We start from the raw sequence: 18,978 nt of genomic DNA, 5'->3' as shown, positions 1-18,978 counted from the left end.
ACTACACAAACCGAGTAGTGGAATATATAGATTCTACATGCCGGACCGTTTGGGCGAGAGGATTTTTGCTAAAATATCTACTTCAATTATTAACAACAGGTTTAGCCTAAAACAAAATACCTCGAAATTAATAAGGATTACAAACCCGAACTGCAATGGAAGTTCCAAATTTAGAATGATTTGATATTATTCAGACACACTGTGTATAACTTTTCCGTGGTACAAGGGTAACGCGCTCGCCTCGTGAGTGAGAGGTTTCGAGTTCGTATTCAAGTCGAGAAAACTTTTTTTTTTGGTTAAATTCTTTTTTTTAAGTGTTTTTTGTTAAGGAAGTAGCCATGATATACAAAGATAAAGTGTGGCTGTCGTAAAAAAAGGACATAAATGATTTTTTGATGCAACTCTAAGTTATGCAGAATTACGGATGTATCAAACTCTGGTGCCTTACAAAAGGAATTATAATACATAAAAATAAACTTATACAGGAAAATGCATACAGATATAACAGTACGATTGCAAAGATCAGAAAATAACCACAGAACTTTGCAGCCGTTTGATTCTTTATAAATATACATGCTTATAGTAAGCTCCAGGATTATTTACATCTGTGTTAAACAACAGTTAAAGTCGTTACAAAGCCCTAATTTAGAATAATATGGTTTTCTTCAGGCCGTTCAACATATAAAATTCACCGTGGCTGAAGGGTTTTCGGGCTCGCTTAGGAAGCGAGAGGTCTGGAGTTCAAATCCCAGTAAAGGTTACTCATTTTTTTAAATTGTTAAAGTCAAATAAACATTGGATTGAATATCAGTGTTGCAATTAGTCTAATAGCCAATTTACTACAATTAAAACGCTGGAAAGCATTGGTGGCACTAAACATGTAATCTCACAACCTGCACCTTTCTTACATTCTGAGACCCAAACAAATTCAGCGCCTTCTGTGCTTTGATTAGATTGTCTTTTAAGTAATCACTATTTAAATGATAATTAGATAAGATTGTGAACAATTGGTTTTGTTACCATTATTGTGTATACCACATACAATCACACTTTATGTAAAATATCACAATAATTTGTCATCAAAATTATTCGAACCAGACACAATTCGCAGCCTTAATTCGATATGATTTTTAATAACTTCTTGAGTTTTGTTATGCCTACATGGACTGCACTTTGTGTATATTTGCACACAGTGTTAAAGTTACTTACTTTTTAGCTCTAGTTATATGCTTATTAAAGAACCAGTGAGGCACATTTCTTCATTCTTTATGGAAAAGTACATGTCCATATTGTACTTAATTGTGAGTAGTATGTGAGACCCATGAACTCTTTTGTATTGCTATTATTATAAGTAGTAGTATTATTATTTGAGTGATTGTTCTTGTGCTTTTATACAAACTGTTGTATCTACTAAAAACTTTGTGAAAACGAATCTTTATTCAGGAGGGGGGATATTTTTGTTTAGGATGAAAATGCCTCCAACCTAGGATGAAAATGCCCCCAACCGGGCCAAATAGGGTTCAATTTTTCAAAATATTATTTATTAAAAACTTTTTTTAAGTAATATGTATTTAAGGTATTGATTATCTGTTTATAAAAAAGAATAAAAAATATTAGTCTTAAAATTTTTATAGTTAAAAATAGTGAAATGGGAAGGAAAATTTTTCTAAAATTAAAATAAATGTTTCTCCACAATACTTTTTTGAAATTAAAAATGAGCCGTCCCCCTTTTTGAGTAATATGCAAGGAAAAAAAAACCCGGTTTTGAAACAAATGTCTTCCCCACGTTTGTAAATAGCGTTTCCCGTTGACTGTGGGGAAGGTTAGGTGGTAAATGCAAAAATCGGAAAAATTTTAAATATTTTAAACTCGCAACTATTTCCACGGAAGGGAAGGGAAAAAAGATTTTCAGTGAAAAAAATTAAAATTTTAAAATGCATGTATCTGTTGATTTAGGAAATTATTTATAATAGGTTTTTTATGGTCGTGGTTTTTATAATATTTCAACTTGTCGCAAATAATATTATATAGGTATTTTTACTATTGTTCGTACATTATTATCTCAACCAGTTTGCATTATAGGCAGATACAACTGAAATTTTGAATACAATTTGGATCATTAGAAAGAAGTTTTTTTCTCTATTTTGTTCTGAATCTGGCAATAGGATCCCAATCTACACATTTTGCTATCTTTCAAGATACACATGTATATTATACTCATTCTTGAGTAAAATATTTTAATCATAGAAATTTATTGAAATATATGAAATTCTTACTGCATGTATATGTCTTAATTTGAATAAAAGAATGAAAGAAAAGAAAAACAATGTATGGGGAGCTGTGTTCCCTAAATATTACAGGTCAAGTAAAATTTGTCTTTTCATTAAAAACTGCCAGTTTTGCTTTAATGACACTCTATATTCATATTGTGACTATACCTACATAGTGTGTAGAATTTTAAATATATCTACTTTGTGTGAAGTCAAAACATGTTTATTTAAAATATGTTAACAAAGAGACTGTGTTTAGCAATTGTCAAAATATTTTTAAACACAGTAATATCAAAATTTTTGATATCAAAATTTTAGAAGTTCTAAAAAAAAAGAATGTTTTTTATTTCAAAATTTCCCAAAGTTTGTTTAATTAAACCAAATACTTTAAAACAAGCGAAGTGTAACGGAAAATCCTCGGTGCTTTTCCATTTTTAAAATATACCCCCCTTTTAAAAAAGATTTCCTTATGAATATGGTTTCAAAATTTTTTTTTGAAATGATAAAATAAAAATTCCCGGAATACGACTTTTCGACTTCACAAAGAAGACGTGGCGGGATGACGTCACTTTCCTCGTGGAAGACCAGCGGTTTTATGCCACTAAAGTAATATTAGCCATAGCTTCACCAGTGTTTGAAGCTATGTTTGGCACCAACTTTAAAGAAAGTGGAGAAACGGAAATACCTTTACCAGGTATAATATTAACTATTGTTTTTTTTTGTAAAAAGAATTTAAAAACTTTGTTTTTTTTCATCTATGAAAGAGAAGCCTAAAATAGACATTTGTTGCTTATGATCTACCTTTAAACTAGTATGTTTAAAGTGACATTGATTATGCACATCCAAGGGTATTGTGAGTGAACAGGTGAAAGTCAAATTAAGTCTTCATTTTTCCATAATTCCTTTCAATCCTATAATTTACTTAGCATAAACGATAAGTAACTCCGGTATTCAAAGTAAATTTCGGAAAATATACATTAGAATTTGAACAGTTTATAAAAAGAGAGGGGCATTCTTTTTATATTAAGGTTGATTTATATTTCATCATAAACATTTTTTCAATATCAACTGTTTGTTGGTCAATCACCATTTTAACAGCCAATCTTTTGTAATATAATGACATTTCAGCTCTATTTGACAATGAAAAAAAAGCATAATGTCTATTAAATTGTGTTTTCAACTTCCCTATGTTTAAGGAAATGATAAATTTCAAGAAATTGAAAAGCTCTGACCAAAATGCTACCAGTGTGAAATGTGACATTATTTTAGGCTAAAGCAAAACACAAATATGAGCTACTGGATACTGTCACACCCCCCTCCCCGCCACAAAACCCTACCCTCTACGTCCCCGGCCAGGACTTGCTTACGCAGAATTCAGCATTTAAAACATTCGTAAAAGTTATATTAATCATAATCCTGTGGTCAAAATGACCCCCTTTTTTCTGCCTTTTATTTACTCAAGTGATATGAACGGGATCCAAATTTTTTTTATTTTTTTTATTTATTTCTAGGTAAAAAACCTGAAGATTTTAATGAGTTTCTGAAAATGATATATCCAAACACAAAGATGAAGATATGCGCTGATAATGTGTACAAACTACTTCCACTAGCTGATGAGTATGATGTTAAATCAGTTGTGAAAAAATGTCGGAGATATCTCAGTTTCCATCTGAAGAATGACCAGGCTTCAACAGAAGAAATTGTACTTTGCCACAGTCTTGCTACCCGCTACAAATTTCAGGGTCTTCGGGATGTTTGTGCGTCCCGTCTTTCTGATATTGGACTGAAAGAAATACAATCCAGTGGCCTGGATGACACGGAAACCCTGCTTGAACTGCATAGAGACATCTTAAAGAAGCAAGGAGAATTACTTGATTCAACACGAACAGAGTTGACTGAGATGTATATGAAATCAGATTTATCATTAGAAACCGTGTCGGAACGTAACTTTCCGTTTTGGAAAGGAGCTATTATCAAGTTCAAAACATGCCTAGATCTATCGATAGAGGACAGGAAAATAAGTAGCCCTGTGTCTGTATGGAATATAAACTTTGCAGTCATTACGAAGATCACAAAAAGAGGACATGTTGATTATCTCTCTGTTTTATTGACAGCTACATATCCTGAAGAAAAAGATAACCTCGCTTGTATTGTGGATGCAAAACTCCAGTTACGGCATATTGGAACAAATGTTGGGCCACATCATTGTTTTTCTATAAGAGAAAAGGAATTTTCAAAAGAGTTGAAATTCTCTCATGGCTTCCGTAGGAGAGTACTAGACCTTATAGCGGATGAATATTTTGTGGACGAGAAAATAGACACGGTGATTTATTTCGTGGCAAGGAAGCCTTTCGTCAAAAATCAGTGAATTAAGCAACGGGATGACCCTGACAGAAAATAAACTAAACACATTGGAGCCGTGCCATGACAAAACCAACATAATGGCTTTGTGACCAGCATGGATCAAGACCAGCCTGCGCATCCGCGCAGTCTGATCAGGATCCATGCTGTTCGCTTACAAACTCTATTACAAGTAGAGAAACTGATAGCGAACAGCATGGATCCTAATCAGACTGCGCGGATGCGCAGGCTGGTCTGGATCCATGCTGGTCGCAAACCCATTATGTTAGTTTTGTCGCGACGCGGCTCATTTGTATTACTAGTATCTTGGACATGTTACAACGTAGCAGACGGTAATATTTTGGAAAAGGTGAAAAGACACCTTTGATTAAATTAAAGTCAGGAATTTTTAAAGTTTGTTTCAGGTTTTGTAAATCGTTTTAATTGTCACAAATTTTGTTTTGTTACAATACAACACACAAAAGAATTGTGTAATATTATTTTGAAGTACCTGTGTAGTAGTTTTCTTGATATAAAGCCAAAATTTCCCCGTAGCCGTCCTAACTTAATATTGACTAAAAGAAATATAGGCGATAAGGAATGACAGAAATTAAATGCGTCTTTTATATTATGAAATTAGCAAACAAAACAACAATTATTAGATCGACTTTTTTCTTTCTCTTTTTTATGCACCCCGAAAAATTTCGGGGGAGCATATAGTCGCCGCCTTGTCCGTCCGTCCGTCTTTCCGCACTCACAGGAGAGTAATTATGTGGCTAGAGGGACAATAGGTAACTGTTCTTTCTCTTTGATGTCATTCATTCCGTAATGCTTTTATGTGGCTATTTTCTTTTGTGTGGCTAAAAAGAACGATAGAGAGAACAATAGAGTAGCCACATAATTACTCTCCTGTTAGCACTTCCGTCCGTACGTCCCCTTTTCTTGTCCGGGACATAACTTTGAAACAACAAGAGGTATCAACATGAAACTTTGTAGGTAGACAGATCTCATTGAGTAGGTGTGCAGTGCACAAGAACCGTAACTCTGCCTTGCCTAATTTTTGAATTACTCCCCTTTGTTTATTTTTACACTTTGAACTTTGTCCGGGACATAACTCTAAAAGTATAAGAGGTATCAACATGAAACTTTGTAGGTAGATAGATCTCATTGAGTAGGTGTGCAGTGCACAAGAACCGTAACTCTACCTTGCCTAATTTTTGAATTATCTCCCTTTGTTTATTTTTACACTTTGAAATTTGTCCGGGACATAACTCTAAAAGTATAAGAGGTATCAACATGAAACTTTGTAGGTAGATAGATCTCATTGAGTAGGTGTGTTGTGCACAAAAACAGTAACTCTGCTTGCCTTTATTTTGAATTATCCCCCTTTGTTTATTTTACTTTTTGAACTTTGTCTGGGACATAACTCTAAAACTATAAGTGATATCAACATGAAATTTTATAGGTAGAAAGATCTCATTGAGTAGGTGTGCAGTGCACAAGAACCGTAACTCTGCCTTGCCTAATTTTTGAATTATTCCCCTTTGTTTATTTTCACACTTTGAACTTTGTCCAGGACATAACTCTAAAACTATAAGAGGTATCAACATGAAACTTTGTAGGTAGATAGATCTCATTAAGTAGGTTTGCAGTGCACAAGAAATGTTACACTGTCTTGCCTACTTTTGGAGTTATTGCCCTTTGTTCATTTTGACACTTTGAACTTTGTCCGGGATATTACTCTAAAATTATAAGAGATATCAACATGAAACTTTGTAGATAGATAGGTCTCATTGGGTGGAAGTGCAGTGCTTAAGAATCATTACTCTGCCTTGCCTTATTTTGAAGTTATTGCCCTTTTTTATTTTTACTTTTTGACTTGTCCGGGACATAGCTTTAAAACTATTAGCGATATTAACATGAAACTTTGTAGGTAGCTAGATATAATTGGATATAACTGCAATGCTTAAAGAACCTGAACAAAGCCTGGTGTTATTTTGGAGTTATTGCCCTTTGTTCATTTTTACACTTTGAATTTTACCCGGGACATAACTCTGATATCATCAGGAAACTTTATAGATAGATAGATCTCATTGAATAGAAGTGCAGTGCAAAAAAAACATAACTACGCCTTGCCTAATTTTGGAGTTTTTGCCCTTTATTCATTTTTTTATACTTTCCTGTGTCCAGCACCTTCTCGGGGAGCATCACCCGGTTCAACCTGTTCTTGTTTTAAAGAGGTATTGTTTCAGTCATGACGGCATTGGCGTTGCCGTCGGCAAACTTTAACCTTGATCATAACTTTTTTAGATTTCGGTGTATTGTCTTCATACTTTGTCACAACAACCCTTGGGATAAGACCTTCAGTTAGACAAGACTATCCTTGACCTTCATTCATAAACGACATTGACCTTCAAGGGCAAGTGTCTAATCTGTGCTTGTTTTTTGCTGATGTTTGCTATTAGTGGTTAACTTTGCTTTTATATTGATTGTCTTCAAACTTGATCATAATAATCTTTTAGGATAGACCTTCAAATAACTATACAGACCTTGGTCTCCACTTTTTCTGTAACTTTCTTTTAAAGATTTGTTTAAACCGTTTATTTGTTTGCTTTTAGAAAAAGAAAAAAGTCGAGCGTTGTCATCGCCCGGCGGTGGCTCTTGTTTTAAATAATAGATTTAGCCCACATACAGGACGTTACAGATGTTGTCAAATCGGAACATTAGAGTAGAGGAAAATGTTATAAAAAGCAAGCCTGTTATAGCCTAAATGTTAGTCTATATATTATGTGAAATGACCTCAAATGTAAGTTTCAACGGGGGTAACTTTATATGGATCTCTGCATTGAGCATTGTTAAAAATATGTATCTTTCCGTATAATCCAGATGTGCGCTTTAACACTCTATGAGAGAAAAAAAGTAAGTCATGAATATGTTAAGCTTTTTAACTTTTTAATCCAATGCTTTTTAAAACGTAATTCTACCCTCGTGACTTTCCTCTATATTCCCCTGTTTTTGTATCGGGTATTCGTGCAGTCTTCATGGTATTATTCTTTTCGTCATTGGTTCTGTGTGTCACAAAACAGGCTCATAAAAAACATTGCAGTTTCATATTGCTGTTGTTTGTAAAGAACGAGATTATAACTGGCATAAGCGAAAGATAAAAGTAGAAGTACTATTTTCTCCATTACTTTTCTTCTGGAATTCTGGCCTGTAATTATCAAGAGAGCCTGGCATTATTATCAAGCCCTGATGATCTGGATACATACCGTATTTATATTTTACACCGTCTAATGGTAGTTTGTCGTCAGAGAAAAATTAAACGAAATGAGTCGCGTAAGTAGCAGTTATATTCAGGATCGAGTCCTTACTTTATATAAAAGTTGTCAAGGATTTTTACCATAGTATGTAAGCCTCTGGCGGGCTTAACAACATTTTTTCTTTGAAAAAAAAATCATTCTGTCAAACAGTGCAATGCGTTAAAATAGGAGCAGTAATGAATTCCAAGAAAGGATATTTTTAAATATATCCGATTATTATATATGAGCCGTGTCATGACAAAACCAACATAATGCGTTTGCGACCAGCATGGATCCAGACCAGCCTGCGCATCCGCGCAGTCTGATCAGGATCCATGCTGTTCGCTTACCAACTCTATTACAAGTGGAGAAACTGACAGCGAACAGCATTGTTTGTATTTGAGAAGGACTGTATGGACCCGGAAGATGAAAAAAATGCTAAATTGATAAAACTGAATCAAATATTTTGAGATGATCAGTGTTTTGTATTATATAAAAGATTACTTCGAGTACCGAATGGATTTTACATGGAACTGTTGGACTCGAAAAAGGAAAACCAAGCTTGATGAAGTATAAAATTCATTTATTATGATATTATAACATAGTGCTTGAAGATCATTACACTATATAACGTGTGAAATGAGTAGGAATTAAAATACATTAAAACACAATGCTAGTCAAGTGATAAAAATTTAATATACATGTATTAAACAAAAAACAACAACAACAAAACACACACACATGCACACACTTACACACAAACGACCATATTTGATTCTACCGAAAAATTACGATAGTAGATTGCGAACACCAAAATGTCTGACACCTCTGGTGTTATTGTCGATGTGAAGTTACACATGTTTCTAATGTTCAGTTACATTACTTATGTATGATGCAATTGTTTCAACGTTGCACAGTTATTGTTACTGTTCTAGTCAGCCTCGTTTTCATTTTCCTTATTGAAACTGTTCCAGCCAGCCTCGTTTTCATTTTCCGAGTTTAAAAACCCTTATCATTATCACTATTGTACTCTTTTTAGGGATAATGGGATAAGATGAGGTTATTTTACATGGCTGATTTTAATACTAAATTCTATTGCACGAGTACACAGAGCTTGTCAAACGTATATTGGACAAGGCACTAGGCAAGTCTTAAATAGGTTTTCAAATTTTGTAGCTGTGTACAAGTCCAATAAAATCAGTACTGTTCTGACATGTCCACTTCACATCAACTTTTAGACATTTTTACGAGAAAAAAAAGTGAAACACTGAAATTGAAAATGAAGATTAAAGGAACATTATAGTGATAATGATAAAGATTTTAAACTCGGAAAGTGAAAACGAGACCGGATGGAACATTATTCTGAATTGATATGGTTTTTTCGACTGGCAAAATGAAAATGAGGCTAAATTGATAAGTCTGAATCCTATAATTATTTATATTTGGAGATCACATGTGCATTGGCTACATTAAAATATAAGGTGTAAAATGAAATTATATCTCCAACTTGTATACCCCTTAATATAAAAGTCATATTCTACAATCAACGTCTTAATTTGTGACGTTTCTGACACATTTTGCTGATAACGCAACAGTAATTTACAATATGACACAACAGCCGCTGTCGTCACTTCTATTGTAATATGTCGTCTGCGGTTGGCTGGTATAAGTAGGCTGTGCTGTATACTGGTTTGTTCTGTTGTACTCTATGGCTCTTGGGGCTTCTGGCGGTGCCTCGCCGACGGCAATTCTTGCAAGTCGAGGAGCAAAGTGTTGCATGGGAGTCACCCAGTTGGTCACGAGCCAATGCTGCTTGAACGCCATTATCTTAGACACGTGCCGTCGTTGTCCACCAATGATGATCGAATCGGACAGAAGCAAGTTGTGTTGGACAGCACTTATTTCAAAGAAGTTGTTATTACTGTCTCCACACATATCATCATCCTATTTGAATAAAAAAAATGAGCAAAATATGTTATAATACCTAAAACTAGAGAGGGCAAAAAAACATAAACATCTAAATTAATTGGTCACAGTTTTGCGAAAGCAATATAGAATATTCAAGGTACAACGTATGATTTAATCTGTTTAGGCACTAAACAAAACGCTGCTGCAGCTTACGTTACTAAAATCAATTTAAGAATAGTGAACGCGACGCTAGTGTAAAATTAGTTTTGTTCTTGAACAAATGTGCCATTTTAATTTTGTCAATTAGTTCTTGTCTTAAGTGTTATATGAACCAATCCATCTATTAATTAAGATTCAATTATATATACATCTTGGCGTATTTCCCAACTTATATACGTTTTTACCTGAAATATTACTTTTCCCGAAAGCTCGTCTGGAGAAAGAAGAAAGCACAGTGAAACAAGGGCGTCCGTCTCTGTTTCAGACAATGTATAATAGTATGCGTAGTTTCTGTTGATAGAATTTCAGAATATACATTTTGTATAGTGTAGGTTGAACACCTCTAAATATGGTTTTTGCAGATTTGGTATAATTTGAATATCTATATGATATGAAAATCAAAAGAGTAAAACAGTTTAAATTAACTCCACTAGAGGCCAAAAAAAAATATAAAAAATTGAATTTCTTACATAGATCAGGGGACACTTAAAACAGAGCGATACGCAATATTTATACAAAAAATGAATTTCTTACATAGATCAGTAGGGACACTTAAAACAGAGCGATACGCAATATTTATACTTAGAAATATATTGAAAAGTCATATTTGTGTGCTATTTCTAACTAGATTTGAGTGAAAACGTTACAACGCCTTTAAATTTTCAGTCATTTGTCACAATTAGATTTATTATTATAAACAGGAATGGGCGAATGATTTGAAATGGACCTTTCCGGTTTTTCGTAGCGGAACATTTAGCCACACCTTTTCCATTGATTGCTAGGTCAACTGCTCACAAACAGTATCGCAAAAATAAGCACGTGTTCTTTTGTACCTGTGACTATGTATTATCTCAGTGTAGCGATTCGATAACAAGTTAGCCAATTTACATAAAACTGTTAACACCGGAAAGGTCCATTTTGCACACAAGTTAGTGTAGACCTACATTAAATGGAGCATTAATCTCGAAAAATTATTTTTAAAAAACATCAGGGGAGTCCCTTTAATTGGCATTCAATTACAGTGTACCATTTCCATACAGTAACTTATTCTTCTTTTATTAAAGAACAATATATAAATGTTTGGTCTCATCACAGTAGCTTGAAATTTTGTCAAACAATTTATTCTTAGCAGATATTTAAAATATACCCATATGTACAATATTTCTGAGGAATAATATATAAAGGTACTTTTTTTGATATTTCAAAATATGGAAAATGTCAACATATACTGTATCAAATAATATTTCTGTTAGTATCAATTATTTTAGTCCTGCCGAATAGATGGTTTGTGACCAATTTTATGTTAAGACCTTTATATCATTGAGAAAATATTTCATTTGAAACCCTAAATTATTTTGGGATTTTAGTCCAATTAAATTCCGAATATTGAATTGATAAATAAAAACAGAGCATGTAGGGGATCTACCATATATTATCTATTTATTTTAATTTTTATACCTGAGTCTTGTTAGATTGGCCGTGTCACTAAGGTCAAGGACAACGCACATACAGTCGAGATAATACATGAGCCGAGCTTTTGGGTCATTTGGAATGGTGACGCTGCGACCAATCTCCTTGACGCCAAGTTCTGTTCGACCCATCACTGCTGCCATTTTGTAACGCCACGTGATAAGGCAAGCAACACAGAAATCTGATAAAACAAGATACCTAATAAAATTTTCTGATTTGTAGCTTTTTTAAGAGCAAATGAGAGTCTACAACTGAAAAATTACTTAAAGGCACACTATACCTCAGAAATGAATAAATATTTACTTCTATAGAAATGTCAAACATGAGTTTTATATAACGTTTAAAGATCCTGTAACTCAATTTTTGGTTTTATATAATAAATTTAATGCTCAAATGAAGATTTATCAATGTTGTAAGTTTCAAAAAAGACATAACCGAATTACTTTTCATATTAATATAGGGAGGTCATTAGAAATTTACCGGTAGTTTCTATAAAGTCTGAGTCAAATTTTTCAATAAAAAATGAATGGATATATTTTAATGATTACATATAATGTGGTCAAATAAATGTCAGTACATATTTTACATATTCTGTCATATGAAAATTGTTTTAGAAGCATTATCATATACATATATAAAATTTCACTTAAATGTGGAAACACCTTGATTAAAACATACAGGATCTTTAAATACATGTGCATGTATACTTTAGAGCTTGTTAGATCTTTGTTACCTGAAGAAAGTAGCGCTGTAAATGCAAAATTGTATGTCATTAAAGTAACAAAATGTAAACAAATTAGAATTTTGACTTAAAAATACTAAATCTTGGTAGATTGCTCCGTTTGTTTGTACCGTTAATGTGCCTGTTTCTTATTCCATTTGTTTTCTTTTGCCTATCTTGTCGTTTGTTCCATTCAGCGTATCGTAAGTATGCATCGTTTGTCTGTATTATTGATGTGTCTTTGTCTTATTCCATTTAATTTCTTTTGTCTTTTGTTCCATTCAGCGCTTTGTAGATTGCTCCGTTTGTTTGTACCGTAAATGTGCCTGTTTCTTATTCTTATTCTTCTATCTTGTCGTCTGTTCCATTCAGCGTATCGTAGTATGCTCCGTTTGTCTGTATTATTGATTTGTCTTTGTCTTATTCCATTTAAATTCTTTTGTCTTTTGTTCCATTCAGCGTTTGGTAGACTGATCTGTTTGTCTGTACCATTAATGTGCCTTTGTCTCGTTCCATTTAATGTCTTTTGTCGTTTGTTCCATTCAGCGTCTTGTAGAATGCTCCGCTTGTCTGTATCGATGATATCCCTGTGTCTTATTCCTTTTGTCTGTCTTGTCGTCTGTTCCATTCAGTGTGTCTTGTAGAATGCTACGTTAAGTATTTGTTGATATCTACAGGGTAACGCCTCTGTCTGTTCTGTTGTCTTTTTTCCCCTGTCTTCCATTCGGTCTTTTGAATTGAATTGTGATCTGTTTAGTCTATATATTTATGTATAGCCGTTTAGTCTGTTTATTTTATGTTCTATTCGTTTTGTCAGTCTCGTAGTCATTTCATTCCTTTAGTGGAGTAGCGGGGGATCGAACTCACGACCCCTTGATTGGTAAGCAGACAGTGTTACCACTGCACCATAGCGCCCGCTCTGAATAATAACTGTTTTTGAAAGTCCTATATACATTATTACTTCAATGGCTAACAAAATATAAATTGCAATTAAATTTTGACACCTTTACTTTAGTTGTCAACCCACGCGACTTTTAATTTATCGTCTCGATTTAAGTTATATTTTCTGCTCCTTTAAAATACCCTCGAAATTTAGTGGAGGATTTCCGGAATTCTAAGGTATATCAGATGGTGTGACAATTTTTATGTACAATTGTCCTAAAACCGAAACTGAAAGCTGCTATGGTATCGCAAGCCAATGTACCAATCTCCCGATGTCAGATATTTAAAGCGAAAAAACGGGTAATTTTACATAATGAAACTACGGTGGCACAAAGGTGACATGTGTGTGTTTTTATTCATCTCGTGCGCACGAGATACTTTGTCGTGGCCACGAGTTACTAAGTCGTGGCCACGATTTAGCTAAGTCGTGGGAACGAGATACTATGTCGTGGCCATGAAATAAATAAAAAACACACATATATCACATTTGTGCCACCGTATGAAACGTTTTACGTTCCATTGAATTCAATTTGATGATAAAAGAAAACGATATGATCGTTAACACCGCAATGTAGATCAAAGCGCTAAAAGCACTGAATGCGACAGCTTAACTTGGGCAATAATGATACAAATTAAACAAATAAAAGGATGCGACATGTCATTGCGTAAAATAAATTAATTAGTGTCTTGTACATCTCTTTAAAGACCTCTGAAGGTGCTATATTTTATGCTGTGATGTTAGAAATTAATTGACATTTTCATTTGTAACCGCAAATTACATGCATAGTTAGTATAATTGTTGACACTGTACAACTTTATGATCTAACACTGTCCATTCCCCGTTATTTAAATACTTTGCTCGTTTACATGTTGTTATAGCTTTGAAAACAGGCGCATGCCACTAAACTTTTAAATACACCACATATTTCGTCGTAAATAAACTTAACTGCTTTACAGTTTACTGTTCCTGGCAGTACAATTTGAAACTTTGTAGGTGGTTAGGTCTAATTAAAGAGGAATGCAGCTTAAAGGAGTGATAAAAACTATGGTGGGGAATATCCGCCAAAAGTATATGTATCTTGATAGCATGTTCATATGTGAATGAAACAATCCATGTGTGTTGATTGTTTCATATTACATTGTCCATCTTCTTTGTATATTGATTTACATACATGAATGCAGACTTTCAAATGCATATATATGCCATTGCAAGGAATCATATTAAAACTATTATATTTACTTGATGGGTTCATTTGTTTAGCCTTGTTCATGAATAACAACGGATTCCAAAAGAATAGGCCCTACTCTTAGTTTATACAAATTTATTTTAGTTCGATTGTGTTGGAAGCTATACGCTTATTGAAACACTCACGAATCTGTTCCTGGAATCAACCAGAACTAAGCAATGAACGAAAAGTTTCTTGCTCAAGGAAACAATGACTTGCCCCTTGCAGGGTTTGAACCCACGCGGTCAGCAATCTTTAGATTACTAGTCCGACGCATTAACCACTCGGCCACGCCGCCACCGAATACTCTTCTAAAAGGACATGAAGGTGTGTGTACGTGCGTGCGTGTGTGTGAGTCTGTCTGTCTGGGCTGGCCAACTAACATAAATTAACAGTCTTTCTGATGAGACAATAAATCGAGGTCCCGTACATGAGTTGTATTATATTTTAGTATTATTGTTGTATTATATGGGGTAAAGGAAACACAAACTACACAAATAATGTTTGTAAAATACAAAAACGAATTGCTAAACTCATTTTACAGCAATCACCGTCAAGATCTCCGTCAATGGAGCTTTTCATATATCTTGACTGGTTACAATTCCTTGACATAAGTTTACACAACACGGCGGTACTTGCTTTAAAAATTTAAATAGCATGGCACAAAGTTATAGGACAAAATTGATGACTTTATCAGACAACAAAATATACAATTTAAGATCTAACTCACGAAATGATATTGTATCATGGACAAGACCTAGAACAAATTATATTAAAGATACATTTTCATATCATGGCATGGACATTTGGAACAATATACCTTTAAATATTCACTATGTTGACAATCTTAAATGTTTTAAAGAAAAATACATAACAACCCTTGATGTTACAACACTTGATATTAATATGAATGAATGAATAAATGATGAATAAATGAATAAATGAATGAATGAATAAATGAATGAATGAATGAATGAATGAATGAATGAATGAATGAATGAATGGATGGATGGATGGATGAATGAATGAATGAATGAATGAATGAATGAATGAATGAATGATGAATGAATGTATGAATGAATAAATAAATGAATGAATAAATGAATAAATGAATGAATGAATAAATAAATAAATAAATGAATGAATGAATGAATGAATGAATGAATGAATGTTGTTTTTTTTTCAACAAAAGAAGTAGTAAAATCATGAAAGAAAAAAGTATCACTAGGCAGTAGCCATACAAATAGAACTTATATAGGTACATGTATTATATTTACACAAATTCTGTTTAGTGAGAAGCAATGTGTAATACAGCAAAAGCTCACATGCAATTGAAATAATGATCTGTTGAATTTATAGAACTGTGCAATGAAGCAATATTATGTGTTTGCATTTGCAATGTTTTAATTCAGTTAAAAAAGCAGCAATGTGCAAAGAATCATGAGTTACATCCCGGGTTTTGAAAATTCTTTTTTACAGTAAGCAAATTTATGAAATAAAAAAGGGAAAATCAACACACAGGGTTTTGTAAATTCAGATATAAATATCATAAAAGGGCATTAATTAGGGAAAAGGCCCATTTCCCCCTTTCATCCCGGGGGGCAAAGCAAAACCCCGGGGAAACAAAGCAAAACTTTGGACAAAGCGAAACAGGGGGGCAAAATAAATTTTAAGGCCATCTTTTAAAAATTTACTTGAAACGATTCGTGACAAATTTTCCCTTTCCCGGAAAAAAAAAATTTAAAAAAAAACCCCATTTGTTTATTTTTCGTGGAAAAAGAAAAGGCCCACTATTAAATACCCGGGTATTTTTTGTGTTCCATCCTTTTTTAAATTTTTACATGAAATAAAACAGTTACTAAGGATATGGTTTAATAACTCTCAATTTGTAATAAATTCCGTCTGAGGTGTATGTCGTTAAAGCTATTGATAGAGTGATGATACATAAACAAATATAGGCCTACTCGTAATTGAAAAAAAAGAAGAAAATTATAAAGAGCCGATTTAAAACTTCCTGTCTGAGGTACACACAAAAATAAACGAAACTCTTAAAACAAGTTTGAATAAACAATTTAAATTTTGTATTAACTCTAATCTCGAATTAGATAACGGTGCAAAAAGGGAGGCAAATATCGAATGAAAGTGTTATCTGACATCACATTTTCTTTATACGCGGCAAAGATATATTTTATGGACGCTTCAGTCGTTTGCACAAACAGGTTTAAATATCTAGATAAGTCATGAATGTTTTTTTCTTCCCTTTTCATGTATTCTAAATAGGTCATTACCCATTTTTCAATATATATTAATTAAAGTAACAAAGTAGCCGTGAACGATCCAAATATCCGATCCAAATGTCAGTATCAGAAACGATTGTGTTCACCTTGAATTATATAACAGATAATTTATATTTATTAAACTTTCCATGAATCTATGGCACGGAAGAAGTCACGAACATTTTGAAAATGTAAATAAAATTGGTCTAATATGTCCAGTTTCGCCAGCGATGAAAGAATTGTCATTTGACCTTGATCCTAATATATTAGTGAACATAGGATTTGTTATGCACGGCCATACTTTGATACCAGATAATATTGAAGAATTAGTATCATAAAAATCAAAATAAAATAAAAACTACATATTTTTTACATAAATTATAAAAACAGAAATTTGATAGGGTGTCTTTTTATAAAACTTATTTTTTTCCAAAAAAGGCCCCAATTCCATACATGTTTTTCTCTGCTCTTTAAACCATATGTTAAAAATAATTCAAAAAAATTTATGTTTTTTACTCCGGTTTTCATAAACTTAGGGCATTTTACGTGAATTTTTTTCCGTTGTTCCCATTTTTGAGCATTTCCAGTATAAATTCATTTCTGCTAAAAAAAACACACTTTTCCCTTTTAAGCCGAAATTTTGGAAGGCCCCAAGAAAAAAAATAATTATCCCCCTCTTAATATTTAAAATGGGATGGGGAGCATTTTCATTTTTTTTTGGGTTTTTCCCTTTCAAAGTAAATTTTAAACCCCCTTTTTCCCAACGGGGGGGCACATTCGTGAAAACACCATTTTTCCACCTGCATTTCTTTTCTTGAAAACGGTTCAGGGGCACGAAATACAGTGATAGAGATTCTAACTGTGACTGTCGCGAAGAGTGCCGATTTCAAAGATAATTCATAAAAAAGTTGTGAAAAAGAAACTGAACTTACCTTTAAACGCTGTAACAATACATATATCGAATAGTAAACTGAAAAAGGAAGTTGATTATAAATAAATATATATAAAATATCATTTACAGTAAAGTCTCGACATTAAGACCGCCAGTGGTATTAAAACACGGTGTTTTCAGTAACTGTAAGCAACTAAGCACGTACGACCAGGAGGCAAGTCATCTAATTTCACTAATTAATTTTGATTAATTGCTTCAATGGATATACCTTTTTCAGACTGTGGGAAACATTAATGTGATATTTTAATTACTAATTATTATAAATACTGTACTATGTAAATGATAACCACGAACAATGGCCGTGAGCATTTCAATAGTCCTTTGTGTCTTTTTTGTAGCGTTCGCAACTTTTCGGCCCCTTCCGTCAAGCTTCGGGTTTACGGAATCGGCAGAGTGTTCTTGGCCAGAATGTGCACTCTGATGACATTGGATACGCATTGTCGTCAATATCCTTAAAGTGGTAGATTTTTTTTTTGCATTAAAGCTGCATACCTTCAAATACGCAAACATATTTTAAGAAAATCAAACTTAAGAAGTATGTACATGTACTAAGATCTTAAAAAAAGTAAAATTATTCAAGATTTCAGTGATAATTTACATGGTCTGTAAATACCTGACTTTGCGTATTCATCACTGTGTGGTTAACGCAGTAAGGGCTAGTTTAAATTTTTTTAAAAATTTGCGTGGATTTTAAGTTATATTTTCAACGTGTAAAAATAATTAAGTAAAATGTTCATGAATCTGGAGGCATGCTGTTTAAAGGGGCATGTATCTTCATACTACCTTTTTAAAGAGCATGTGCATAATTGCATGAATTTTTGTTAAAGCGGAATTGTATTACCTTTCCTTTCCAGGTAAAATAAAATACACGTTAAAACAGTGGGGTTTTATTTAAGAATTTAACTTCCTTGGTTGACGCAAAAAGTCTCCCAAACAAGTTGTTTATCCGAGCTTAAAGTTATGAATGGTATGTGTGTGAAAGACGCAATTGCGTACAATTTTCTATAATAATCTTAACCTTAGGTTAAATATCAGAAAAATATAATTAATTCATGTTGATTGTTAGATATTGCTTCTTAAAATAAACCTAATTAAGTTTAAACATTCGGTAAAAACAAAATACTATAACTTCTTTGGTATCTACAGTTTTTATTATTATAATTATTATTATAATTATTATTATTTATTATTATTATTATTATTATTATTATTATCATTATTATTATTATTATTATTATTATTATTATTATTATTATTATTATTATTATTATTATTATTATTATTATTATTATTATCAATATTATTATTATTATTATTATTATTATTATTATTATTATTATTTATTATTATATTAT

At 32.8% G+C, this 18,978-nt stretch overlaps 2 protein-coding genes across 2 annotated transcripts; one reads left to right on the top strand and one right to left on the bottom strand.

Moving 5' to 3' along the window:
• The first annotated feature begins 2,806 nt into the window (after nucleotides 1-2,806).
• On the top strand, nucleotides 2,807-5,122 carry LOC132724302 (uncharacterized). Its single transcript, XM_060709141.1, has 2 exons — nucleotides 2,807-2,964; nucleotides 3,782-5,122. Exons 1-2 carry the CDS (start codon nucleotides 2,913-2,915, stop codon nucleotides 4,636-4,638), a joined length of 909 nt encoding a protein of 302 aa, XP_060565124.1. The 5' UTR covers nucleotides 2,807-2,912; the 3' UTR covers nucleotides 4,639-5,122.
• A 3,353-nt stretch (nucleotides 5,123-8,475) lies between these two features.
• LOC132724301 (uncharacterized) lies at nucleotides 8,476-17,744 on the bottom strand. Its single transcript, XM_060709140.1, has 4 exons — nucleotides 17,604-17,744; nucleotides 11,495-11,687; nucleotides 10,222-10,327; nucleotides 8,476-9,853 (listed from the first exon to the last, which is right to left on the bottom strand). The coding sequence occupies exons 2-4, from the start codon at nucleotides 11,647-11,649 to the stop codon at nucleotides 9,509-9,511; spliced, it is 606 nt and encodes a 201-aa protein (XP_060565123.1). The 5' UTR covers nucleotides 11,650-11,687; nucleotides 17,604-17,744; the 3' UTR covers nucleotides 8,476-9,508.
• Nucleotides 17,745-18,978: the final 1,234 nt, after the last annotated feature.

This window comes from Ruditapes philippinarum, unplaced genomic scaffold (genome assembly GCF_026571515.1).
Source record: "Ruditapes philippinarum isolate M1 unplaced genomic scaffold, ASM2657151v2 ctg4384_1_1_1_1, whole genome shotgun sequence".
NCBI classification, from domain to species: Eukaryota; Metazoa; Mollusca; class Bivalvia; order Venerida; family Veneridae; genus Ruditapes; species Ruditapes philippinarum.
This window is presented reverse-complemented; position numbering and strand designations above follow the sequence as displayed.

Excerpts from the sequence above, each read along its gene's own strand:
- LOC132724302 (XM_060709141.1), top strand. The coding sequence starts at position 2,913 with ATGTTTGGCACCAACTTTAAAGAAAGTGGAGAAACGGAAATACCTTTA. Across the intron at positions 2,965-3,781 it reads AACGGAAATACCTTTACCAG|GTAAAAAACCTGAAGATTTT; the intron begins GTATAATATTAA and ends ATTTATTTCTAG.
- LOC132724301 (XM_060709140.1), bottom strand. The coding sequence starts at position 11,649 with ATGGCAGCAGTGATGGGTCGAACAGAACTTGGCGTCAAGGAGATTGGT. Across the intron at positions 10,328-11,494 it reads GCCAATCTAACAAGACTCAG|AAACTACGCATACTATTATA; the intron begins GTATAAAAATTA and ends TTCTATCAACAG. Across the intron at positions 9,854-10,221 it reads CGGGAAAAGTAATATTTCAG|GATGATGATATGTGTGGAGA; the intron begins GTAAAAACGTAT and ends TTATTCAAATAG.